General features: G+C 36.2%; 3 protein-coding genes across 3 annotated transcripts; 1 reads left to right on the plus strand and 2 right to left on the minus strand.

Moving 5' to 3' along the window:
* Positions 1-1,341: 1,341 nt before the first annotated feature.
* Positions 1,342-3,315, minus strand: LOC122721401. The gene is made up of 2 exons (XM_043949141.1): positions 2,552-3,315; positions 1,342-1,802 (listed from the first exon to the last, which is right to left on the minus strand). Exons 1-2 carry the CDS (start codon positions 3,097-3,099, stop codon positions 1,607-1,609), a joined length of 744 nt encoding a protein of 247 aa, XP_043805076.1. The 5' UTR covers positions 3,100-3,315; the 3' UTR covers positions 1,342-1,606.
* Positions 3,316-9,551: 6,236 nt separating this feature from the next.
* Positions 9,552-12,380, minus strand: LOC110628102. The gene is made up of 5 exons (XM_021774595.2): positions 12,026-12,380; positions 10,789-10,930; positions 10,225-10,295; positions 9,942-10,145; positions 9,552-9,837 (listed from the first exon to the last, which is right to left on the minus strand). Exons 1-5 carry the CDS (start codon positions 12,233-12,235, stop codon positions 9,808-9,810), a joined length of 657 nt encoding a protein of 218 aa, XP_021630287.1. The 5' UTR covers positions 12,236-12,380; the 3' UTR covers positions 9,552-9,807.
* Positions 12,381-12,409: 29 nt separating this feature from the next.
* LOC110628101 (peptidyl-prolyl cis-trans isomerase CYP65) lies at positions 12,410-19,440 on the plus strand. Its single transcript, XM_021774594.2, has 11 exons — positions 12,410-12,777; positions 12,873-12,935; positions 13,039-13,142; positions 14,499-14,590; positions 14,677-14,766; positions 14,886-14,961; positions 15,044-15,417; positions 17,324-17,580; positions 17,676-17,964; positions 18,379-18,492; positions 18,602-19,440. The coding sequence occupies exons 1-11, from the start codon at positions 12,653-12,655 to the stop codon at positions 18,812-18,814; spliced, it is 1,797 nt and encodes a 598-aa protein (XP_021630286.1). The 5' UTR covers positions 12,410-12,652; the 3' UTR covers positions 18,815-19,440.
* Positions 19,441-20,587: the final 1,147 nt, after the last annotated feature.

Genomic DNA, 20,587 nt, shown 5'->3' on the forward strand with positions numbered 1-20,587 from the left:
TTATGAAGTTTGAACTCCTCCGCCGATGAAGCCAGGTCTCTGATACGTTCAGAGTTCGTGCTCAGCTCCTGCTCGAGGATTTCCACTCTGGCCAGGGCCCCCTCTTTTTGAATCTTCACCTTATCAAGGTGAGCCTGAATTTCTTTGAAATCAGCCTTCAGGGCCTCATACTGGCGCTGGACTTCGTCCTTTTGGCTTATAGCCTCGTTCCTCTCACGAAGGGTCTCCACCATGGAGGACAACTGCTTCAAAACTTCCTCACAGCGAACCTCAGTTGCAGGTACCCTCTCGTCAGATTCCTTCAGGACCCCTCGGGTGTGAGACAACTCTGCCTCCAGGGATTTAGCATGTTCCTGCGCCTCAGAGGCCCTCACATCAGCCCTCTTGAGAGCCTCCAAGGCTATATGTAGCTCGAGCCGGAGGGATTCAGAGTGCTCTCGAGCAGCTGTGAGATTGCCTCTGGCGTCGCTGGTGGCGGACAAGTTCTCCTCCAGACGCCCATCCTCAATCCGGCGATTCACAGACTCCCGGAGAGAGTGGTCGCGAGCATCCACCTCCATGAAGAGGCCCGTCACCTAGTACAAAAAAAAAACAACCATCAAAAGAAAGAAATAAAGAAAGCCAGAAGGGAAACAGAAAGACGACTTACCATCAGAAGCATCTCCCTAATCATATCCCCGAGCTCTTCCCGAGGTCGAGATCGGAACGCTGCTTACTCCTTAGTAGAACTGGCTAGAAGACCAGTGAGGGCAAGCAGGCGTGAATCTGAAGCCTCCGTAACTCCACCAAACATCCGCTCTTTGAGGATTTCGACAACTACACTGGCCGAAGATTGGTGGGTGATGTCCTCCGCGTTCAGAATATCGTTGTCAGGAGCAGACAACAGAGGTACTATGGGGACATCTTTTTCCTTTCCAATAGGAGGGAGGGCTGGAGCTGATCCTTTGGAAGCCCTGGACTTCTTCCGAACAGGAGCTGGGGGAGATATTTCAGGAGGGGCTGGACGCTTGTCCCCGGTCTTCACTGTGACGCCTCCGTCAACAGATCCAGATCCAGTCCCCACAGGGGCAGGGGCATCCCCGATAGGGGCCTCCAGGACATTCTCTTCCACAAGTACGACCTCCATTCCCTTCCTTGGGGCTTCCTCTTCAATAATGGGGGACCCAAACCTTCCCCCTGGCACCTCCTCGGAAGAAAGAGCAAGATCCGACCTTGCCTGTTCAATGTCTTCTGTCTGCTTCGCAATGACCCGTGGAGCTTCCCTCACCTCCTCTATGAAAGCTTAATTGGATCTAGACTCCTGGGCAGGTTTAGGAGCCGAGGTCGACCTACCATGGCTAGATGGCTGAGAGGATCCGGCACCGCGGGAGCTCGGCTTAGGAGCTCGAGAGGAAGCTCTGGCAGGAGGTCGGCTAACCTTCCTAGAAGAAACAATCTGAGCCACTTCTTCAGCGGCCTCAGACATGTGGCGTCCAGCCCGAAGGGCGTCTAAGGCGGCGTTCATGCTCTCCCGGGATAGAACTAAGTTCTTTGGGGGCTTGATCTGGTCCATCTTGACGTCAGAAGCTGCCAAAAAACACAAAACCAGAAAAAGTTAGCGTATTTTCTAATACCAGTTACGAGAAAAAAACAGAACTGCTGGACAAAGCACTATACCCGTATCTCGAATATCCCTAAGATTAGACACGAACATACACTTCCCGACGTCATACTTCTTGTCAACAGAAGTCAGTCGAAGATACCCCACCTGCTCGGTAAGGCTTAGTTGGGGCAGGTCGTTGCAGCCCAGGGGGACATCCTCCCTGTAACAGCCCGGACGTGATTCCCGGCACTGTTACCGTTCACGGCCCAGGGCTATCCCTCGCCTGGCCTCTTTGCCACCTCGGGCTTTCCACTGGCGTCGTGAACAGCTCTTAACATCCATTCACCCTCACGGGTTCCTGGCAAGATTTGTCCCCTTGGGTTCTTGCATCGAATGCATCCTTCCCCAAGTGGATTTGGCCCAAATTTCCCTTTGGAAATTAGGTCGCCTCCCCCACTACTCGAACTCTTGACCTCCCACTTTAAGGGAATAGTCTGGTGAGAGTGAGTACCAATTGTTCCAATTGAACTTGAGACAGAGGAGATGGGTAGAGCTGCTGAGTGACTATGATTGCAAGATTCAGTATCATCCGGGTAAGGCGAATGTCGTGGCAGACGCCCTAAGCCGGAAGTCACTAGGCAGTCTATCCCACATCACGGCAGAGAGGAGACCAGTGGTGAAGGAGTTTTACAAGCTCATTGATGAAGGTCTACAGTTGGAGTTGTCTGGTACAGGTACTTTAGTGGCCCAGATGAGAGTGACACCTGTGTTTCTGGAGCAAGTGGCTCAGAAACAGCATGAGGACCCAGAGTTAGTGAAGATTGCCAGGAACCCGTGAGGGTGAATGGATGTTAAGAGCTGTTCACGACGCCAATGGAAAGCCCGAGGTGGCAAAGAGGCCAGGCGAGGGATAGCCCTGGGCCGTGAACGGTAACAGTGCCGGGGATCACGTCCGGGCTGTTACACTCCCAGTCTAGCCCCACTCCCCACGACAAGTCAGTCTCTTTTCTCAGCTCTGCCACAAGGAAACTCTCTACCCATCCCTTTATTGAGTCCTTGTAGCCCTTGAAAAGAGACAATCCACCACGGAGGGCAAAATAGTAAAAATTCTGAATCGCCCTAACGAGACAGAAGAAAGTGACGAATAGACACGCCGTGGGTGTAAAACCCCAACTCAAGCAGATAGATTCAAAACAAGACATGAACAAAATAGAATTTGGAGACAACATCCGGGGGGTTATCCCGAAGTATTGGAAAACCTCGATGAAGAAAGGGGTAAAAGGGAAAGTCATACTGAAGTCCCTCTGCTTAAGGAAGAAGACTAAGCTACGACCCTTCTGGGGATCTATCAAACCGGAAGGGGAAGGGTTTGGAAGAACTATCCTCTCATTTTGCAGAGGAGCTCGAATATAGTAAAGCGGAGTATCTAAATATCTCCGAGAAATATACTTAGTTATGGTAGAGGGAGTAATGTTTGACTCAAGATTAGAAACATCGGGAAGTTTAGAACCTTCCATGGAGGAATAAGAAAGCGTACCTGAAACACAATAAGGATGAATAAGCAGAAGAGGTCGAAGGAGAACAGAGAGCAGAAGAGAGCAAGTTTTCTTAGGAGACGGAGAGAATTCAAAATGAGAAACAGTAATGAGACGAAGAGTTGCTCTGAGCAGTTTTGTCCTGGAGCGGCGCGGTCATTATTACTCTTGATATTTACCTCCTCGTCTGTCGGACAATAACTGACAAGAAGGTAAAGGGGCAATTGATGATCGCTGGATTTCTCCACCCCGGTCAAGGGCCAGGGCCACGGCAATAGCCCATCATCCGAAGGCCCACACACCATCTGCACAAAACAGGCCCGGCTCGTCCAAACCTTAAGGTCGGGCTCCACCTGGATTTCTCATCCAGGTCGGCCAATCCTGCCTAGCCTCTCATATAGGTCCCCTTTTGGGCTCGGTTCTCATCTCATCTCTCGACCCAGCCCAGAACTAGGAAGGAGTTCAGCCCCTTCGCCTTGTGGAACCATCTGCATGCGCACCCGGGGAGAATCAGGGGCCGTTATGCACGGGACAGAGATCTGATTCTCTCGTACGTTCGTATCAACGTAGTAGGGACAGGTGGACCAATGATACACGTCCTGTCAACACGTCACTAGCAGACAAAAGGAAACATATAAAAGGAGAAATACTCTCCTCTAGGTCTAAGCTTATTGTAAAACCCTATTCTCTGAATCTCAGATCATTACGTACCATTCACAAAAAAAAGATATAGAAATAACAATTTTTAAAATTTTCTCAACCCAGAAAACCCGAGAAACCCAATTTTAACAAAATCTACTTCAAATACTCTCATTTGATTCTATCGTAAACCTTTGCTATATCCGTCTTCAAAGCCAACCAACCAATATTATCCTAAGTTTTCCGTTTTAACAAGTGAAAAGTCTCATAAGCAATAATTATGTCATTTGTAATAAGACGGTTAGGAATAAAGACGTACTGTGATTCCAAGATAACTGACGGTAGAATCTGTTTCAGCCGATTAGCGATTGCCTTGCGTACAATCCTGTCCACCACTTTACTGAGAGAAATCAGTCTTAGATCAGCTACAAGTTTAGGTACTTTTTCCTTAGGAATCAAAACTACATTCATTCTATTCAAATCAGGTAATTCCGCCTCCCCATTCAAAAATTGTAAACAAACATCAATGACTGCTTCTCCCACAATTGACCAGTAACCTTGATAAAATCCCGGATTAAGCCCATCAAAACCCGTGACTTATCTGGATGCACTGAGAATAATGCTCGTTTAACTTCTTCGGACTTTTTGCCAATTTAGATGTAAAAAATTTTTTATTTGTGGATTTGAGGCTGAAAAAGAATTATTTGTAGATTTAGGGTTGAACTGTGTAGCAACAAAAAAGAGAAAAGAGTATTAGAATGGTGCCAAAAAATTATTATTATTTTTTTTAATTTTTAAAAGTGGCCTGGCGCCACTTAGAGGGCGCCAGGCCATGATTTTTTAATTTTTTTAATTATTAAAATATTATAATTATATTAATTAATTAGTATATTATTTTTATATTATATTAATTTAATAATTATATTTATATTACATTTTTATTATAATAAATTTTTTATAATATATTTTATTAATTTTAATATATTTTTATAATAATATTATAATTAAATAATACTAATTATAAATTTATTTATTTGATATTAAATATATATAAAAAATATTGAATTAAATAATTAATAAAAAATTAATTAATTAATTAATTAATATAAATATTTAAAATTATAAAAATTAAATTTATTTTTATTAAACTGTTTTGTGTAGATAATCACAGAATAAGCTTAATTTATAACAATATACATAATTACATAATAATATTAATTTTATAACACTAAAATTATATAAGGTGAATAATATTTTTAATTTAAATATTAATAGTAAAATATATTAAATATTAATATATAAATATATTAATATTTAAAATTATAAAATAAAATTATATTATTAATTAATTTATTATGTGATTAAATTAATTAATTAATTTATTTCTTTTTGATAATTTATAATTCAGTATTCTCATATAATACCTAATAGCACAATAATATAATAATTTTAAATATTTTATATTCAGTAAAGTGATTTTATATACGTTTAAATAGCATAATAATAGATAATATTATAATTTTAAATATTTTTGTGTATAGTCCCTTTAATATTTTTATATATTAAAAATATTTTTACAAAATATAATAACCGTTTATAACTGATTTTAGTAATTTGTAGAGTTATAAAATAACATTATTATGTGATTAAAAAATTACTGTATTAATTTATTAAAATAATAAAAAAATTATTACTAAATAAATATATACAACAGTATTAAATTATTTTTATATATTTAATCGCAATCGAATTATTTTTATATATTTAATCATGATAGTATGATATCCAGAATAATGAGATTTAATGCGGGTAGAACTATAAAGTAATTGGACCTGCTGTACTTCTTCAAGTCACATCACTGGGCTGGACTCTTCATGCTGAACCGGGGCTTGCGAGCGGTCCGATCTGTCCCCGTGTCTGGATCAGGACCGAAGATGCTAGACTGGCTAAATGAAGTGAAATTCTAAAACTTTGCGTGTATTTTACTTTTTTAGATTTAGCATTTCCTAAAATGAGATAAACACAGTAGTTATTAAATCATATAATTATATATTTTATAACTCTCTTAAATATTAGGATATTAATATTATTCTGTAATTATGTAAAACCGCATAACAGCAGTCCAATAAAAATAAATTTAATTTTTATAATTTTAAATATTCATAAATTTAAGAGATTTCAAATTTACTTCCAATCTCCATTTGATAAAAAAAATTAAATATTTATATTAATTAATTAATCTATTTTTTTATTAATGATTTAATTCAGTATTTATATATATATATAATAATAATATATAAATAAATTTATAATTAGTATTATTTAATTATAATATTATTATAAAAACATATTAAAATTAATAAAATATATTATAAAAAATTTATTATAAAAAAATATAATATAAATATAATTATTAAATTAATACAATATAAAAATAATATATTAATTAATTAATATAATAATAATCTAGCGACTCTCTAAATGGCGTCAGACCATTTTTAAAAATTAAAAAAAAATAAATAATGATTTGACACTTATCAAATATGCGCCAAACACTCAATTTAAATGCAACTTAACATCAACCCTAAATCTACAAATAATTTTTTTCTGAATTCTAAATCCACAAATAAAAAAATCTTCAGCACATAAATTTACAAAAAGCCCAACTGCTTCTACTGCAATGTTAAAAAAAATATTTTGCTTCAGTTACCTTCCTTTGTACAAACTGAAAAATAACCTCCATACTTTCTTGTGCTGACGTAAACAACTGTTCATAAAAATCAATAATCAAATTGGGTAAACCGTTTTCCCAAAATACCTAATTTCCTGATTCATCCTTCAATTGAGAAACATAAATTTTCTTTTGTCAATTGGAAACCATCCTATGAAAAAATTTGGAGTTTGAATAACCTGCAGTTTCATTCGGTAACAACAAACCAGAATAGTAAGCTTCAGCCACCTTTCTGTCTGTGAAGGAATTTTAGATGCTGCTTAGCCTCTTTCAACTATTTTCGAGATTCAGCATGATGATTTTTTGCCCAATTTCTCAATCGGCTAACATAACCTTCCACCCGAATTGAAAACTCCATTGGAGCAGACTTTCGCCACCCTTCTTCAACCACCTCATACAATTAACTTCTAATTTCCAAGAATTGTCGAACCTAAACCGTTTTGCCACCCAATGATTTAGCTGTACCACCAAGGCAAGGCAAAATAGGTATATGATCAGAAACATCTGATTCCAACACATGAAGTTTTGTCATTGTAAATAAATTATTCCACGTTTCTGTTGATACTGCATGATCCAGTCTTTCCCTAATTAAAGCCTCACCAGTTCTTCCGTTGCCATGTAAAAAGGGGGCCATCATAACCCATGTAAAAAAGGTTACAATTATCCAAAGTTCTTCTAAAACCTTCAATCATAGCCCTTGGTTGATTACCTTCCCCTTATTTCTCCGAAGGCTAGAGAATATCATTAAAATCTCCTAGCACACACCAAGGCCTGTCCAATTTGACTAATAAGGACTCCAACAAAGACCAACCATTACATCTCAAACTATGCTCAGGACCCCATAAAATCCCGTAAGCCTCTAAGCCTGCATTCTTTCAATATTCACATGTATATTAATGTGATGGGTTGAGAAACTCAAACAACTATCCCCTTATCCTTCAATTTTGAATTTCGAATTGCCACCCTATCCACCGCCATGCTACTGCCATCTCCCTTTTCCGTCGCAGGTTTGGCTACCAGAATAAACTGCTCCACCACCTTCCTTCCCTCCTCCACCAAATCATATTTAAAATGGAGGCATTTTGACCCGACCTGTGATACATTTTTTGTTTCTACTTTTAGCCATGGACTAAACAAAAACTTTTCAGGTGGAATATGGGGCATATCATAAAGCAGACGACAAAATTTATCTGTATGACTAAAAATACCACAAAAATAACAAAATGTAATCAATGATTCATATTTAAATTCCACCTTTTCCCAATCACACTTTGGTCTCTTCACTTCAAGTTTCTTTTTCAATGGTTTCCTAACGTCTAGTCTTACCCTGATCTTCATATACTCCCCCCAAGTCTTCGAATAATTTTTAGGATCAGACTCTAAATATTCACCAACATGCTCACCAAAATCATTAGCATATTTTTCTGATATAAAACCTAATGGTAAGTTGTGAACTTGAACCTCTGCTTCGGCTGTAATACATGCAACGATGATGGAACTTGTTGATAATTCCATGGAGCTCCTCTCACAACATGATCCGCATCTAAATGATGAAAGAATTGAAATAAAAAAGCATTATTCTCCAATTCCTTAATCATAACAACTTTTACAGGCCTCCAACTACTAGACATTATTTGTTTGTAAATTTGGAAATTGATCGATTTCTCTATTAACAGCTGACAAATCACATAAAATTTCTAATCAACTTCCTCTTCGACAGATTCCTCCATCGTCTCCACATCCACATATTCAATCTGCCCATTCTCATCCTCCAAATTCAACCTTCGATACATCTTCGCCACATCATCATCAATACCATCTTCAGCCATAATCACAATATAATAGAAGAAATTTAATTGATAAGATTTGAAAGAAAGAAAATAAATTAGAAAATAATAGAAGAAATAAAGAATAGCTTGTTATCATAGAAACAAGAGAAAAAAAGCCTCTACTTCTTGAGAGCAGCGCTGAGAAGATGGCAAACCCATCTTTTGAGCCTTTCGAGGATTCAATTTTGTGGCTTTACTGAAATTTTTAAGTATTATTCTGAGTATTTAGGTCCGTAGCCTTACCGGCACTTCCAGACTTTTAGCCTTACTATATGTTTAGCTACATTGACCTTTATTTTGCTTTAAAAACTTATATATAAAATAAAAATTTACACTGTATATATGTTTAGTCACATTGACCTTTATTTTGCTTTAAAAACTTATATGTAAAATAAAAATTTACAATATATATCGTGAATTCAATAATATTTATCAATAAATAATATATCACACATAGCACGTAGATTCATATTTCAGATGAATGTAAATTTTAGTTTTCATTAACAATATTGACTTGTACAATTCAATGAGTTCATTAAATAATATTTTGCATGTGTATATGTCTTCAAACTTTTTTAATTCCTGAAATACATAATTATTTTCAAAATATTTGTGTTGACGTTAGATTAATAATAGAAATTTTATGCTAAGTTAACATTTCAATATAGTGTATCATGCGATTATATGTATTTATGTTTACAAAAAAAATAAAATGAATACCACAAATTTAGAAGAATGTAATATTAAGTATAAAATTCAAGATATCTAATTTTGGAGAAACAACCCTAAAAAGGTTTTGAGTACTCCTATTTATAATGAAAGATACTAATTAATTTTTTTTGCATGTGCATAGTTATCCCCAATTAATTTCAAAAACTAAATTAATTCAGCATTTTATTAGTTTCAGTGTCGAATGGAGAAAAGTTTAAATAATCATCGTCATATGCCCTACAAATAAGAATTGAATTTAACTAACATTTTAGTTTAAACTGACAAGACAATTCTCTAGAATTTGAACTAAATGAACATGCACATTGTCTTGACACGATCAGAGTATTCTGAAGTAATATTATTGTGCATGCACCATGTACTCATAGAATTATTACAAATTCAATTTTATACGTGGTTTAATTCTATAATTCCATAATTAATTGTTGGACTTGAAATATGATACTGGCTCATTGAGGGGATTCCTTACTATCTAAGGCCATCTGTGTAGCAGTGAGCCCGTGACATTTAACTAGAACTCATGACTAGAATTTCACTTGCCAATTATGAAATGGAAAAGTATTCAACATCCAATAAATTTCATGATATAAATTTGTACACAAATAATAAGAACAAAGTTTGAAATTCTATAATTGCTCGTCTTGATGGAAGCATCTCAACCATGGAGTTCTTTTCTAGGAGGCGATCTGCCATATTAAGCCACAAATACACCTGTCTCAGGTCAGCTGTGAGGCAGAAATATCAACCCAAATGGATATTTGCCTACACTTTTTGCCCGTTATTTCTGTTTAACTGACAGACAAGAGAAGCAGCCAACAGATGATTAAAAGATTGAAGTCAAATTCTCTGATAGAAACAATAAGAGAGGACAGAGAATTGCATGAATCCAAAGTTACCTGCATTTCCTTTGCAATGGAGGGTAGCCATTTCTCCCCCCGGATTCTTTTCAATTCTGCAACTCTTTCCTCTTCCTTTTTGGCTTTTGCTTTTGCTGCTGCTTCTTTGGCTTCCAATTTAGCTAATGCTTTTTGGCCCTTCTCTCTTGCTGCAGCAATTATGTCTGCTCCATCCACAGCAACAGATCTGATTTGCCGTCTAAACTGCAAGATATCATAAGATTCTGAGTAAGATTTTGTCGTTTTAACATATCAACGGTAAAAAGTCCATTAAGAAGCAAACCTTCTTTGATTTCTCGTCAATGTCATACCCAGGTAGAATTCTTGGTCGCTTTCTGGGCCCTTGAATTTCATCTGGCAGTGACAGTAGCACACATAAGCTTCAGTGTACAATGTGGCAAGAGTGTATGAAGAGTGCAGGACGGAGTTGCATCCAGAGAATAGTAACTCTCCAATCATGCAAACTACTCCATTGGCAACATGAAGTTCAATAATTTCAGCTTTTAGCAGAATATTAGCCAACAAAAGCAGCTCTTGTGTAAATAAGGCATATCCCACATAAAATTTTGCTCCAAGTGTGCTGCTTTCTTGGCTTGTTATCTAAACTAAATGATCTATGGGTTTGTCATCTACAACAAATTTTGAACCTATGGCTGGCTGAGACAGTTATGATGGACAACTCATATAAATAACTCAGGAAACAGGTCATTTGCCTTGCATGATTAACGTCACCAAAGCAGTGGGTCGATAGTGCTGATTTATAACTAACAACCAATTGAGAGAACCATCATTCCATTAAGCAAACACTGAAAACTTAATACACACAGACAAAAAGAGATGCACTCACCTCTATGATCAAATATTATCCCAGCAGGAGAATGTTTAAATAGCCGCACTCCACCATCTGCAATGGGATTATCAGGAGCATGAATGGGCTCACTCACCAATACTAAGGTCTTTCCTAAGATGTCATCTAAAAGCTTTTGTGCCTGCCATTAGCTTCTACTGGTAAATTACAAAGTAAAAAAAAAAAAAAACAGCAAAGAAATCGAAATACATAACACTTGAAGCTGAAAATGTGGGGGATATATATATATATAGGCACTATCAGTAAGGCGATGCTGAACACAAATTGATCATATTTGGTTAACTGTGGAAATGGAAACAAGTTAAAATTGGAATTATTGAAATAGGAAACAGTTTTCTTGTTTGCTGTACAAGAATCTAAATATTTTTTACAGTATCCTTATATTTGAATAACTTGAATATAGGCAAAAACGATACCTACTCTTAACTATGATTTTTAAGATTATGCACATTATATTTAATGGTCCCTAAAAAATGAACTTGGAAGTGGATCTTTGCATAAAAATGAGACAATGTAGGATTCCAATAGATGAAGATACATATAGGAAACCAAATTATAACTACTTAGAATCTAAATAGATAATCAGACAACAAGTCACTAAGCCAATGCAATTTAAACAAATTACAAAAGCCAAATGAAGTGATAAAACAGCATGCGAATAATCCACCCATGACAAGGTTGAAAATGATCTCTCTGTAGTTATAGCCAAATAACAATAATTATGTGAACCGAATATCAACCTCCCGATCAATATCAATATATCATATCCACATCACAACTAGCACATGCAATTCTCTACTCCATGCATCACAAACTCTTATAAAGAAAAATTTTTGCCCTTCATGGTGCACATGAGAACACTAAGAATACCAGTCTCTACAACATAGGCTGAGTCTAGCTTGGCTCATCGCTAGCTTGAACAAAGAAACTCCAAATCTACGATCATCTTGGAAGCTCTTCCAGCACCAAACGAGCCACAAGGGCTCGTGGGTATTTACTAAGAGTTTTCAAATGTCCTTATCATTTTTGTTGAGAGCGACTAAAGTTGACCACCAATATCCACCTACGCGTTTCACAGAGACCACACTCCCCCTCACGTATACAAAACCAGCAAAATATACATCCTTTTCCCGAAACATTTTCATCCCATGAGATAAAAATCGAACTATTAACATGTAAAAGGAGCAATTTAAATTAGGATGAGGAGAGCAGTGACCTTGAGTTGGTAGTGCTTGAGCTTTTGGGAATTCTGGGTTTGCTCACTTTCAACATCTCTATTAGAAGTGGAATGAGATGTTGAGCCATTCGAACTGTTGCCAAAAACTTTGCTGCCAAAAGTAGTAGTGGCAGCTATTGACTCGATAGCCGCTTTCCAATTGGCATCCTCCTCCTCACCGCTGCTGCTGCTACTGGTCGGCCCTCCCATTTGCCTTTATGCAGCTGAGGTTCCATATTTCCAGATTGCAGCGTTGTTTTTGTTTAGGGGTTTAAGGTTTTGGAAGTAAAACAATGGGCTTTTCTGGGCTAACTTGGCCCAATTAGTCAAGTGGTAGCCTATATGGGCTGCCCCTGACCCAATCGGAGGTTCCATGCATCTCTCGCCGATTCAACGTTGATGTCGGCGAGCCTCACCGTCACAAACCTCTCAAACATTTGAGCATTAACATCTCGTGCCCGCCAATTTCCTCTTCCTTTCTTCGGTGGCAAAGAAGGAGAAAAAGAGAGCAGAAGGATCAGATTTCTAGAAATTGATTTGGAGAACTCCTCAAATATAGATTGCCGAAAAAAAACCCTAAGTTTTGATATCACCGTTGATTTGTAAGCTCCACGAAGCAACAGAAAGATGGGGAAGAAACAGCATAGCAAAGATCGAATGTTCATAACGAAAACGGAATGGGCCACCGAATGGGGCGGCGCCAAATCCAAAGAGGTCGTCCGTTTCAAGCGCCTTCCCTTCTACTGCTGCGCGTATGTATCCTTCCCCTTCCTTGTAATGCTATTTTTGTTTTACTATAGAGCACTGAATTTTCTATTTCTTTGTTTGCTTATCATTTTTTTCGCAGTCTTACATTTACCCCATTTGAGTATCCAGTGGGCACAGCAGATGGAAGCGTCTTCGATTTAATGTTCGTGTCTCTGTTGCTTCTTCTTGAATTTTCTACTTTCAGACTACTTTTTTGTGGCTAAATTTGATGGTAACGTAATTTTGGTTTTGAAATTTATGTACAGGAACATTACTCCGTACATAAGGAAGTATGGGAAACATCCAGTAACTGGAGCTCCGCTCAAACAGGAGGATCTTATCCCACTCACTTTCCACAAGAATGCTGAAGGTTTTGGCTTTATTTAATATTAAGTTATAATTCAATTTCTTGCTTTTTTTTTTAAAAAAAAAAAATCAGTTTAGCACTTCTTCTGAATTTATGAATGTCTAGAGTAGTGAAAATTGCTTTCAAGTCATATAAAATTTAGTTTGAATTATGGTTTGAAGCATAATCCATATAAATTTATTCGTATCATCCTCCTGACATTATGCTGTTTAAAGTACTTATTGCAATCAAGTTAGGGAATGATGGAAACTCATGGAGAGAATTCCATCCACAGTTAAAGTTAATGGGCAATAGATTAATTGCTTGGAACAATCCTATTTGTTGTTGTTGTTGTTGTTATTATTATGAGACCAAATACATATTTACACTTCCGAACTTTGCTAAAAAAATTCTGGGCGACACCTTGAACTTTGAAAATGTCCCATGACACATCTAAGCTATTTAAAGTATAATTAATATAATCTCACAATCTTAGTACAAGATAGTGTGAACTTCAAACGCACTAACATGTATCCACAAGCCTCAGATTACTGTCCAAATTCAACATTAACAGTCAATAACTTGGTAGTAATAATCATACACAATATGAATTCTGATTACACTCAAAGAATCTTCTCCTTGTATTTAAATTGGTCTGAGAATGCTTTAAAAGATTCACATTATGTGCTAATTGGGTTTGTAAAATCATTTTAATTATACTTTTAAATAGTTCAAGTGTGTCATGAGATCTTTTCAAGGTTTAAGTTCCTATGAGACTTTTTTAATTAAGTACAGGGGTGCAAATATGTGCTATGCATTATTTTATTTTAGACTTTTTATTGTTGCTTCATAAATATATGTGCGCCAGATACGCAGTACCCAGGGCTGTGTCTTCATGGGCCTGGTGCATTCTAGGTTGGTCTTGGCTACATACAAGTGTTTGTGCAGAGTCCCAGCTACTATTAGTATGTTTCTGGGAGGCACATTAGATTTTTTGTCTCTTTGATTGTGTTATGTGAAATTAATGTCACTGGAGAAGAAGATGGAACAGTTGTTCTTCAATGAGTTCAATTGCAGCTGCATAGTTGAAAAAGAACTAGTAGCACTATCCATGTAGGTTATATGTATAAAAATGAAATACATAACTACTATTCATGTTATTACGAGTAGTATTATACTCATTCTTTGTTTTTGGAAAAACTTTCCTCATAAGAATTGTTTTCCTAAAACACTTGTAGTTCTCTAATTGCAGAATGTGATTGTTTCTCGCAATATTAATTACTGTTTTGTTTACTTTATGCAGATGCCGTCTCTTTCTTTTCTGGGTTGTTATTCGCCTTTAGCATATATTCATGTCTTAACCATTGTTAATGTCTGCAGGAGAGTATCATTGTCCTGTGCTAAACAAAGTTTTTACTGAATTTACGCATATAGTTGCTGTAAAGACTACAGGGAATGTTTTTTGTTATGAGGTTTGTTGCATATTGAATTATTAGTAGCAGTAGTTTTCTGTTAATTTTTTTGTACGATTTTTTATTGTACGCTTTTTATCTTGTAGGCAATTAAAGAATTAAACATCAAGACCAAAAACTGGAAGGAGCTTCTTACTGATGAGCCATTCACTAAGGAAGACTTGATAACAATTCAGGTATTCATAACTTTGAGATGCATTGATCTTTGACTATGTTGAAGCATGCTGGCAGTTTCTTCTAGCATGAATATTATGATGAGTAGAAGCACCCTTATTTCTGCTTGTATGCTTTTCAGAATCCAAATGCACTTGACAGTAGGGTCACACTGGATTTTGACCATGTTAAGCATGGTCTGAAAGTTGATGATGAAGGTGAGGCTAGATTCATCATTGCTAATAGATTCTTCTTTATCCTTTCTTTTTCATAATAATAACCTTCAGTTCAATCTTCTAGAGCTAAAGAAGATGAATTCAGATGCAACATATAACATAAATGCTAATGGAGATATGAAGCAGATGCTGGAGGAGCTTGGGACTGAAAAAGCAAAGGAAACTGCACTTCATGGTGGAGGTGGCAGCAAGGCACAAAAAGAAAGAGCTGCTGCCCTTGCTACTATTTTGGCTGCAAGGTCACGTATTAAAGAGGATTCAAAATCAGATTCAAATGGACAGTCTAAGCCCCCACAAGCATATAGTATTGTAGATGCTGCATCTGCTGCAGTACATGGGAGAAGTGCTGCTGCAGCTAAAGCTGCATCAGGTGATAAAACTGCTGCTCGGATAGCCATGCACATGGCTGGTGAGAGGGCACCTGTTAATGCAAAGATGGTTAGTTTGTTCAATCTTGATCTTTCCCTAATCCTTACACGCAACAGCATATGCTATAGATCTAAACCAATGATTTTTTTTTTTTTTTGAGTTCTATTTTCCATATGCCTCCTTTCTCTCTGTATGTTGACCAAATTTTCTTTTATGGTGTCATAGATCTGGCTGAGATGCTCTAATTGCACGCATGATGTTTATGCCAGTATTCAGGAGTACATAATTTGAATTCCGTTCATTATAAACTTTGTGATAAAGTCGTAATTCCTGCAATTGAAATTTTGCTTATCATTTGACAATCTGTATGTTACTATGGCTGAACAAAACTGGTTTATAACCCAAAAAGTGAACAGATTGGATTCAGTATTGGTTTGGTTGCAATTTATGAATTTTGAAAAACTGGATATTTTGAACTTGAAGGAAAAAACTCAACACCGAACTCAACCTAAATAAATTATGTTAGGATTAGGGTCAAATATGCATTCTCTTTCTTGCTCCTTTCTGCCTCCAGACCAGCCTCCCCTTCTTCACTATCCTCTCTATGTTTATGGTTCTCTCCTCTCATAGGTGATCTTGAACTCAATCCAAACTCCCTTATTATCCTACTTTCAATGTAAAATTGGCTACTCTTTTCACATTCATTGTGGCTGATGGGGATGCTATTGCTAGGGCTGCAATTCTCAGTTGTGAGCTCAAACTTGTAGAAAGGTCATCTATAGGACCTTTCTTTGTCTCTCTCCATGCCTCTAGGTGACCTCGTGGTTTCCAGCTGCTGCCAGAGAAGCCATGAGGTGTATGATTAGCCATGCATCTGGGTTTGATTGGGAGAATTCTCTCCCTGCTTGTTCAATCTCTCTTAACTAGAAAAGTTCTCCTCCATCCTATTGTTGTTGACAGTTAAATGTGATGGGAATTTCAAGGGTTACTCTCTGGTAATCTGTTGGGTATTGAACTGCTGATTGAAGGTTACATGAGTGTGTGTGTGTGTATAATGGGTATTAAATATTGAAATTTGGCTTAAGTTGCATTTTTTTCGAATTGATATAATTAATTGAAAATTCCTGCATGGTGCTGATTTCTTATTTATGGGTATTTGATTGAAATTTTCAAGCCATTGCAAAATTCTCTCTCTCTGTTTTTTCTTTTTTGGTTGAAGTTTTTCTAATAATTTTTTAAAGAAAGAAAAGACTAAAAATGTGGCAATCAAGATTTTTTGCTTTTCTTTTCTGAGCTTTAGAGCCTGCTAATATTTTGCTCCCTGCCAGGTGTAGGGCAGAGGAATTTTGGTGGATTGTCTAGGGATAGCAATGAAAATAGTTGGTTTACAAGCAAGGTTCCAATGTTGATAGCCAAAAGACAAATTAGTTGGTCTGATTCAGATCTTAGCATTTTGGTTTATCGAACCAACAACTTGCATATCTGTAATGAATAACGGATAGATTAAATCCATAACAAATAGATTATTTATCTGTTATTTTATCTTTGCTATCTTATTTTATTTCTAGTATCTTATCTTATGCATTTGTTATTAGATTTTTGTTATTTTATCTTAGGAGTTCTTTATCTAATAGTTGTTTATATTAGATTTGTACTCTAATTAGAATTAATATGATTGTGTGAATCTCCACTATATAAGAGCTTTATTTTTATTCAATAAAACAAGCAGAATTTATTCTTAAAATTATGAGATTTAAGACTCTCTCGTTAACGAGTCGGAGGTGGTAAGAGCTCTCTCTAACGAGATTCTTTCCTATCAACCATCCCGTGATGCGATCCATAACTCGTGACCGTAACAACTAGATTAAATCCATAACAATACCCCTGGACATTACTGGCTTTTCTCCTCCCAGACATGTAAAAGATATTAAAGACTAAAACTCAATGTCAGTTTTGACATGAGATTTTGTTTCAGGTAAAGAGCCAGTACACTACTGGTGCTGCTTCACGATCCTTCACTTCCACCTCTTTTGATCCTGTCACCAAAAATGACTTTGAATATATCAAAGTTGAGAAAAATCCAAAGAAGAAAGGATATGTTCAACTGCATACAACGCATGGTGATTTGAACATCGAGCTGCACTGTGATATAACTCCAAGGACGTGTGAGAACTTCATCACCCTTTGTGAGCAAGGCTACTATAATGGAGTTGCTTTTCATAGAAGCATTCGGTATATTAGCCACTTCTTTTTGACTTAAGTTAATTTGCTATTTAGTTGATTCTGTGTTATAATCAGATATAGAAAACTTTTTATCCTTTGTGTAGGAATTTCATGATTCAAGGTGGTGATCCTACTGGTACTGGGAGAGGAGGCGAATCCATTTGGGGGAAGCCTTTCAAAGATGAGGTGAACTCCAAGTTGCTCCATTCTGGAAGAGGTGTTGTTAGTATGGCAAACAGTGGGCCCCACACCAATGGTTCTCAATTTTTTATCCTTTACAAGTCTGCAAATCATTTGAACTTTAAACATACAGTGTTTGGTGGGGTTGTCGGTGGCTTGACTACATTGGCAGCAATGGAAAAGGTTCCTGTTGATGACAATGACAGACCTCTGGTTAGTTTTTTTCTGCTTTTCTTTGGAGAATTTATCTCTGTTCCTCGAGTAATAGGCATGACTGCTTTTCATTTACTTTAATGCTTGCTGCTATTGAAGATGGAAATATAACACTCATGTCGTATAAAGCAAAGTCTTTACAAGTTGGGTTTGCATCTTTGTACTCAGTCTTGTTCTTAAAATGCCAATGTGAATCTTTAAACATTGGCGGAGTTTGGTATCATGTTTTCTGCGTCACACAGATGATCACATGGTTGTGAGATATAGCGGGTGAGGATGTAATTGCGAGTGGATTAGAAAATTGACTTAATCTATAATTTTCTGGCTCACAAGAGCCACTGAGAAAGTAAAAGATAAGTTTTCTTGTGAAATCATTGCCTCATATTGCTTTCGATTCTCCTATTCCTTATACAGGAGGAGATAAAGATTAATTCTATTACGGTATTTGTCAATCCCTACACGGAGCCTGATGAAGAAGATGAGCAAGAGGAGGCCAAAGATGAGAAGGCCACTGAAGATGAAGAAAATGTTAGTTTCTGGAGTGTATTGTAGCGACTTTTCATATTCCATTCATTGATTTTGGTTTTTCTTTGAGATTGACATGACTTTTGCAATTTTTTTTTCTTTGACATTTCAGGAAAAGGTTGGATCATGGTATAGCAATCCAGGCACAGGAACTACAGAATCTGGAACTATGGGAAGTGGCGGCGGTGTCGGTAAATACTTGAAAGCAAGGAATTCTCAAACTGAATCAGCTACCATGGATGCTGGTTTATCAACAAATGGTGTGGCAAAGAAAATGAAAGTGGGAGTTTCAACAGGGGAGTTCAAAGACTTCTCTGGTTGGTGAAAACTCCAAAAATCTTGTTCAGTTGATGAAATGGTGAAGAAAGTGGAGGTGGTGTACGACAAACAGTGTAACATATTCTTTTGAGGTGCTGAAAATCAAATGGATACTGTTGAAGGAGGCAGTCTATTCCATTGAATTGTTGTGCAGGTCATATGTACAATAGGATATATTAGTCACAGAAATTATGTATAGTTCGGATAACACTCAGCCTTTGTCCAGTCCATAGGGTGCCCTCTTCACCATCTCTCTCTCTCTCTCTCTCTCTCTCTCTCTGCGTGTGTCTCTCTCTCTCTGTCACACACACACACAAAACACAAATACATCCACTCATATTTTGTGCAGCAGAAGCAGAGGATGAGTGAACATGTGTAAAGGTGAAATCACAGTTCCAAGCTGCCTTTCTACAGCAGTCTTTTATATGGTGGTATCATTAATGTGATGGTGAATTGTCATAATCTCATGATGGACATCTAGGACCATTTTTTCATGGTCTTTTTGCAGTTTTCCTCTGAACTCGAGGCCCCATTTCCCAGCTGTTTCTTACCATTTGTTATTTTCTTTACCTCTGATTTTCTGCTCTATTTTTGGTGCATTGCTGAAGGGAATTCGAAACTTTTCTCTGTACAGATTTTGTTTCTCTTTTTATTTTTCTGATGAATGTGGCTGCATTCCAAAGGGTGGTGGTTGACAGTCTTTAGTTATCTACTGCTTCTAAAATGGCTTTAAGACATGCTACCTTTAAATTTTGAAGGAAAAAATTATTATTTAGTTTATATAATATGGATAATTTACTAGTTAATTTTTTAATTTTAAAAAATTTATTAGTTGATTTTTTAAATTTTTTAAAAAAATTATTAATTAATATTTTGTATCAGTAATATTTTAAATTTTATTATAATATCTTATAGGTAAAATTAATATAGAAATTAATTAGACTTTTTAAGATGTTAGAATATTTTAATATTTTTTTTAAAGTAAAAAAATTAATGAGAATTTTTTTATAATATAAGAGTTAAATAGTTTATTATTTTAATTTTACTGCAATATCAGAGACATGAAGCTTCGGGCCGCATGCGGGTGAATGGAAGACGATGACAATTTGAATTTTGTGGTAACTTTTAACACTTATTTTTATAAATATTTAATTCATTTAACACTTAATTTTTTAAAAAATATTTAATTCTTATACATGATTATGAGGTATATAGCTCAAAATTTTTAAGATTTAATGTAACATACCTTATCTGGGAAGAAAAGAGATTGAACGGACTTATGTATATTTAGCTCATAACTACTGAATTGTTTGGGACAATCATTGTGGATTAAATATAAAATAGTAATTATTTAGATTAATTTTAACTATTAATATTAAAGATAAATTGGATACAAAAACTATGAAATTAATATTTTTAGCTAAAACTTATTCGAAACTTTAGTGTAACCTTAATTTGAAAGGTTAATACATTTTTCTTTATTTATTTTTTATTTTTTGTGATCGTCGCTATGCTACAATACTGTCGTACATGTGAATGTTCTGTTACTTTTTCCGTTATCAAGTTGTTATTTAATTTCCTAACCCGTATGAATATGGTCCTGGATGTAGAGAGATTTATTTTCTTGACTCATCAAATTAGGTGAGTTGGATTTTTTTTATGAAGTTCGAGTTTTATTTTATTCGAATTGTCCGAACTTAGTTTGGATTTTGCGCTAAAAAATAAATTTGCATATTTAATTTTGATAGAATTAGGCTTGACGTTTTTTTATATGGACTCG

The sequence above is a fragment of the Manihot esculenta genome, chromosome 12 (genome assembly GCF_001659605.2).
Source record: "Manihot esculenta cultivar AM560-2 chromosome 12, M.esculenta_v8, whole genome shotgun sequence".
NCBI classification, from domain to species: Eukaryota; Viridiplantae; Streptophyta; class Magnoliopsida; order Malpighiales; family Euphorbiaceae; genus Manihot; species Manihot esculenta.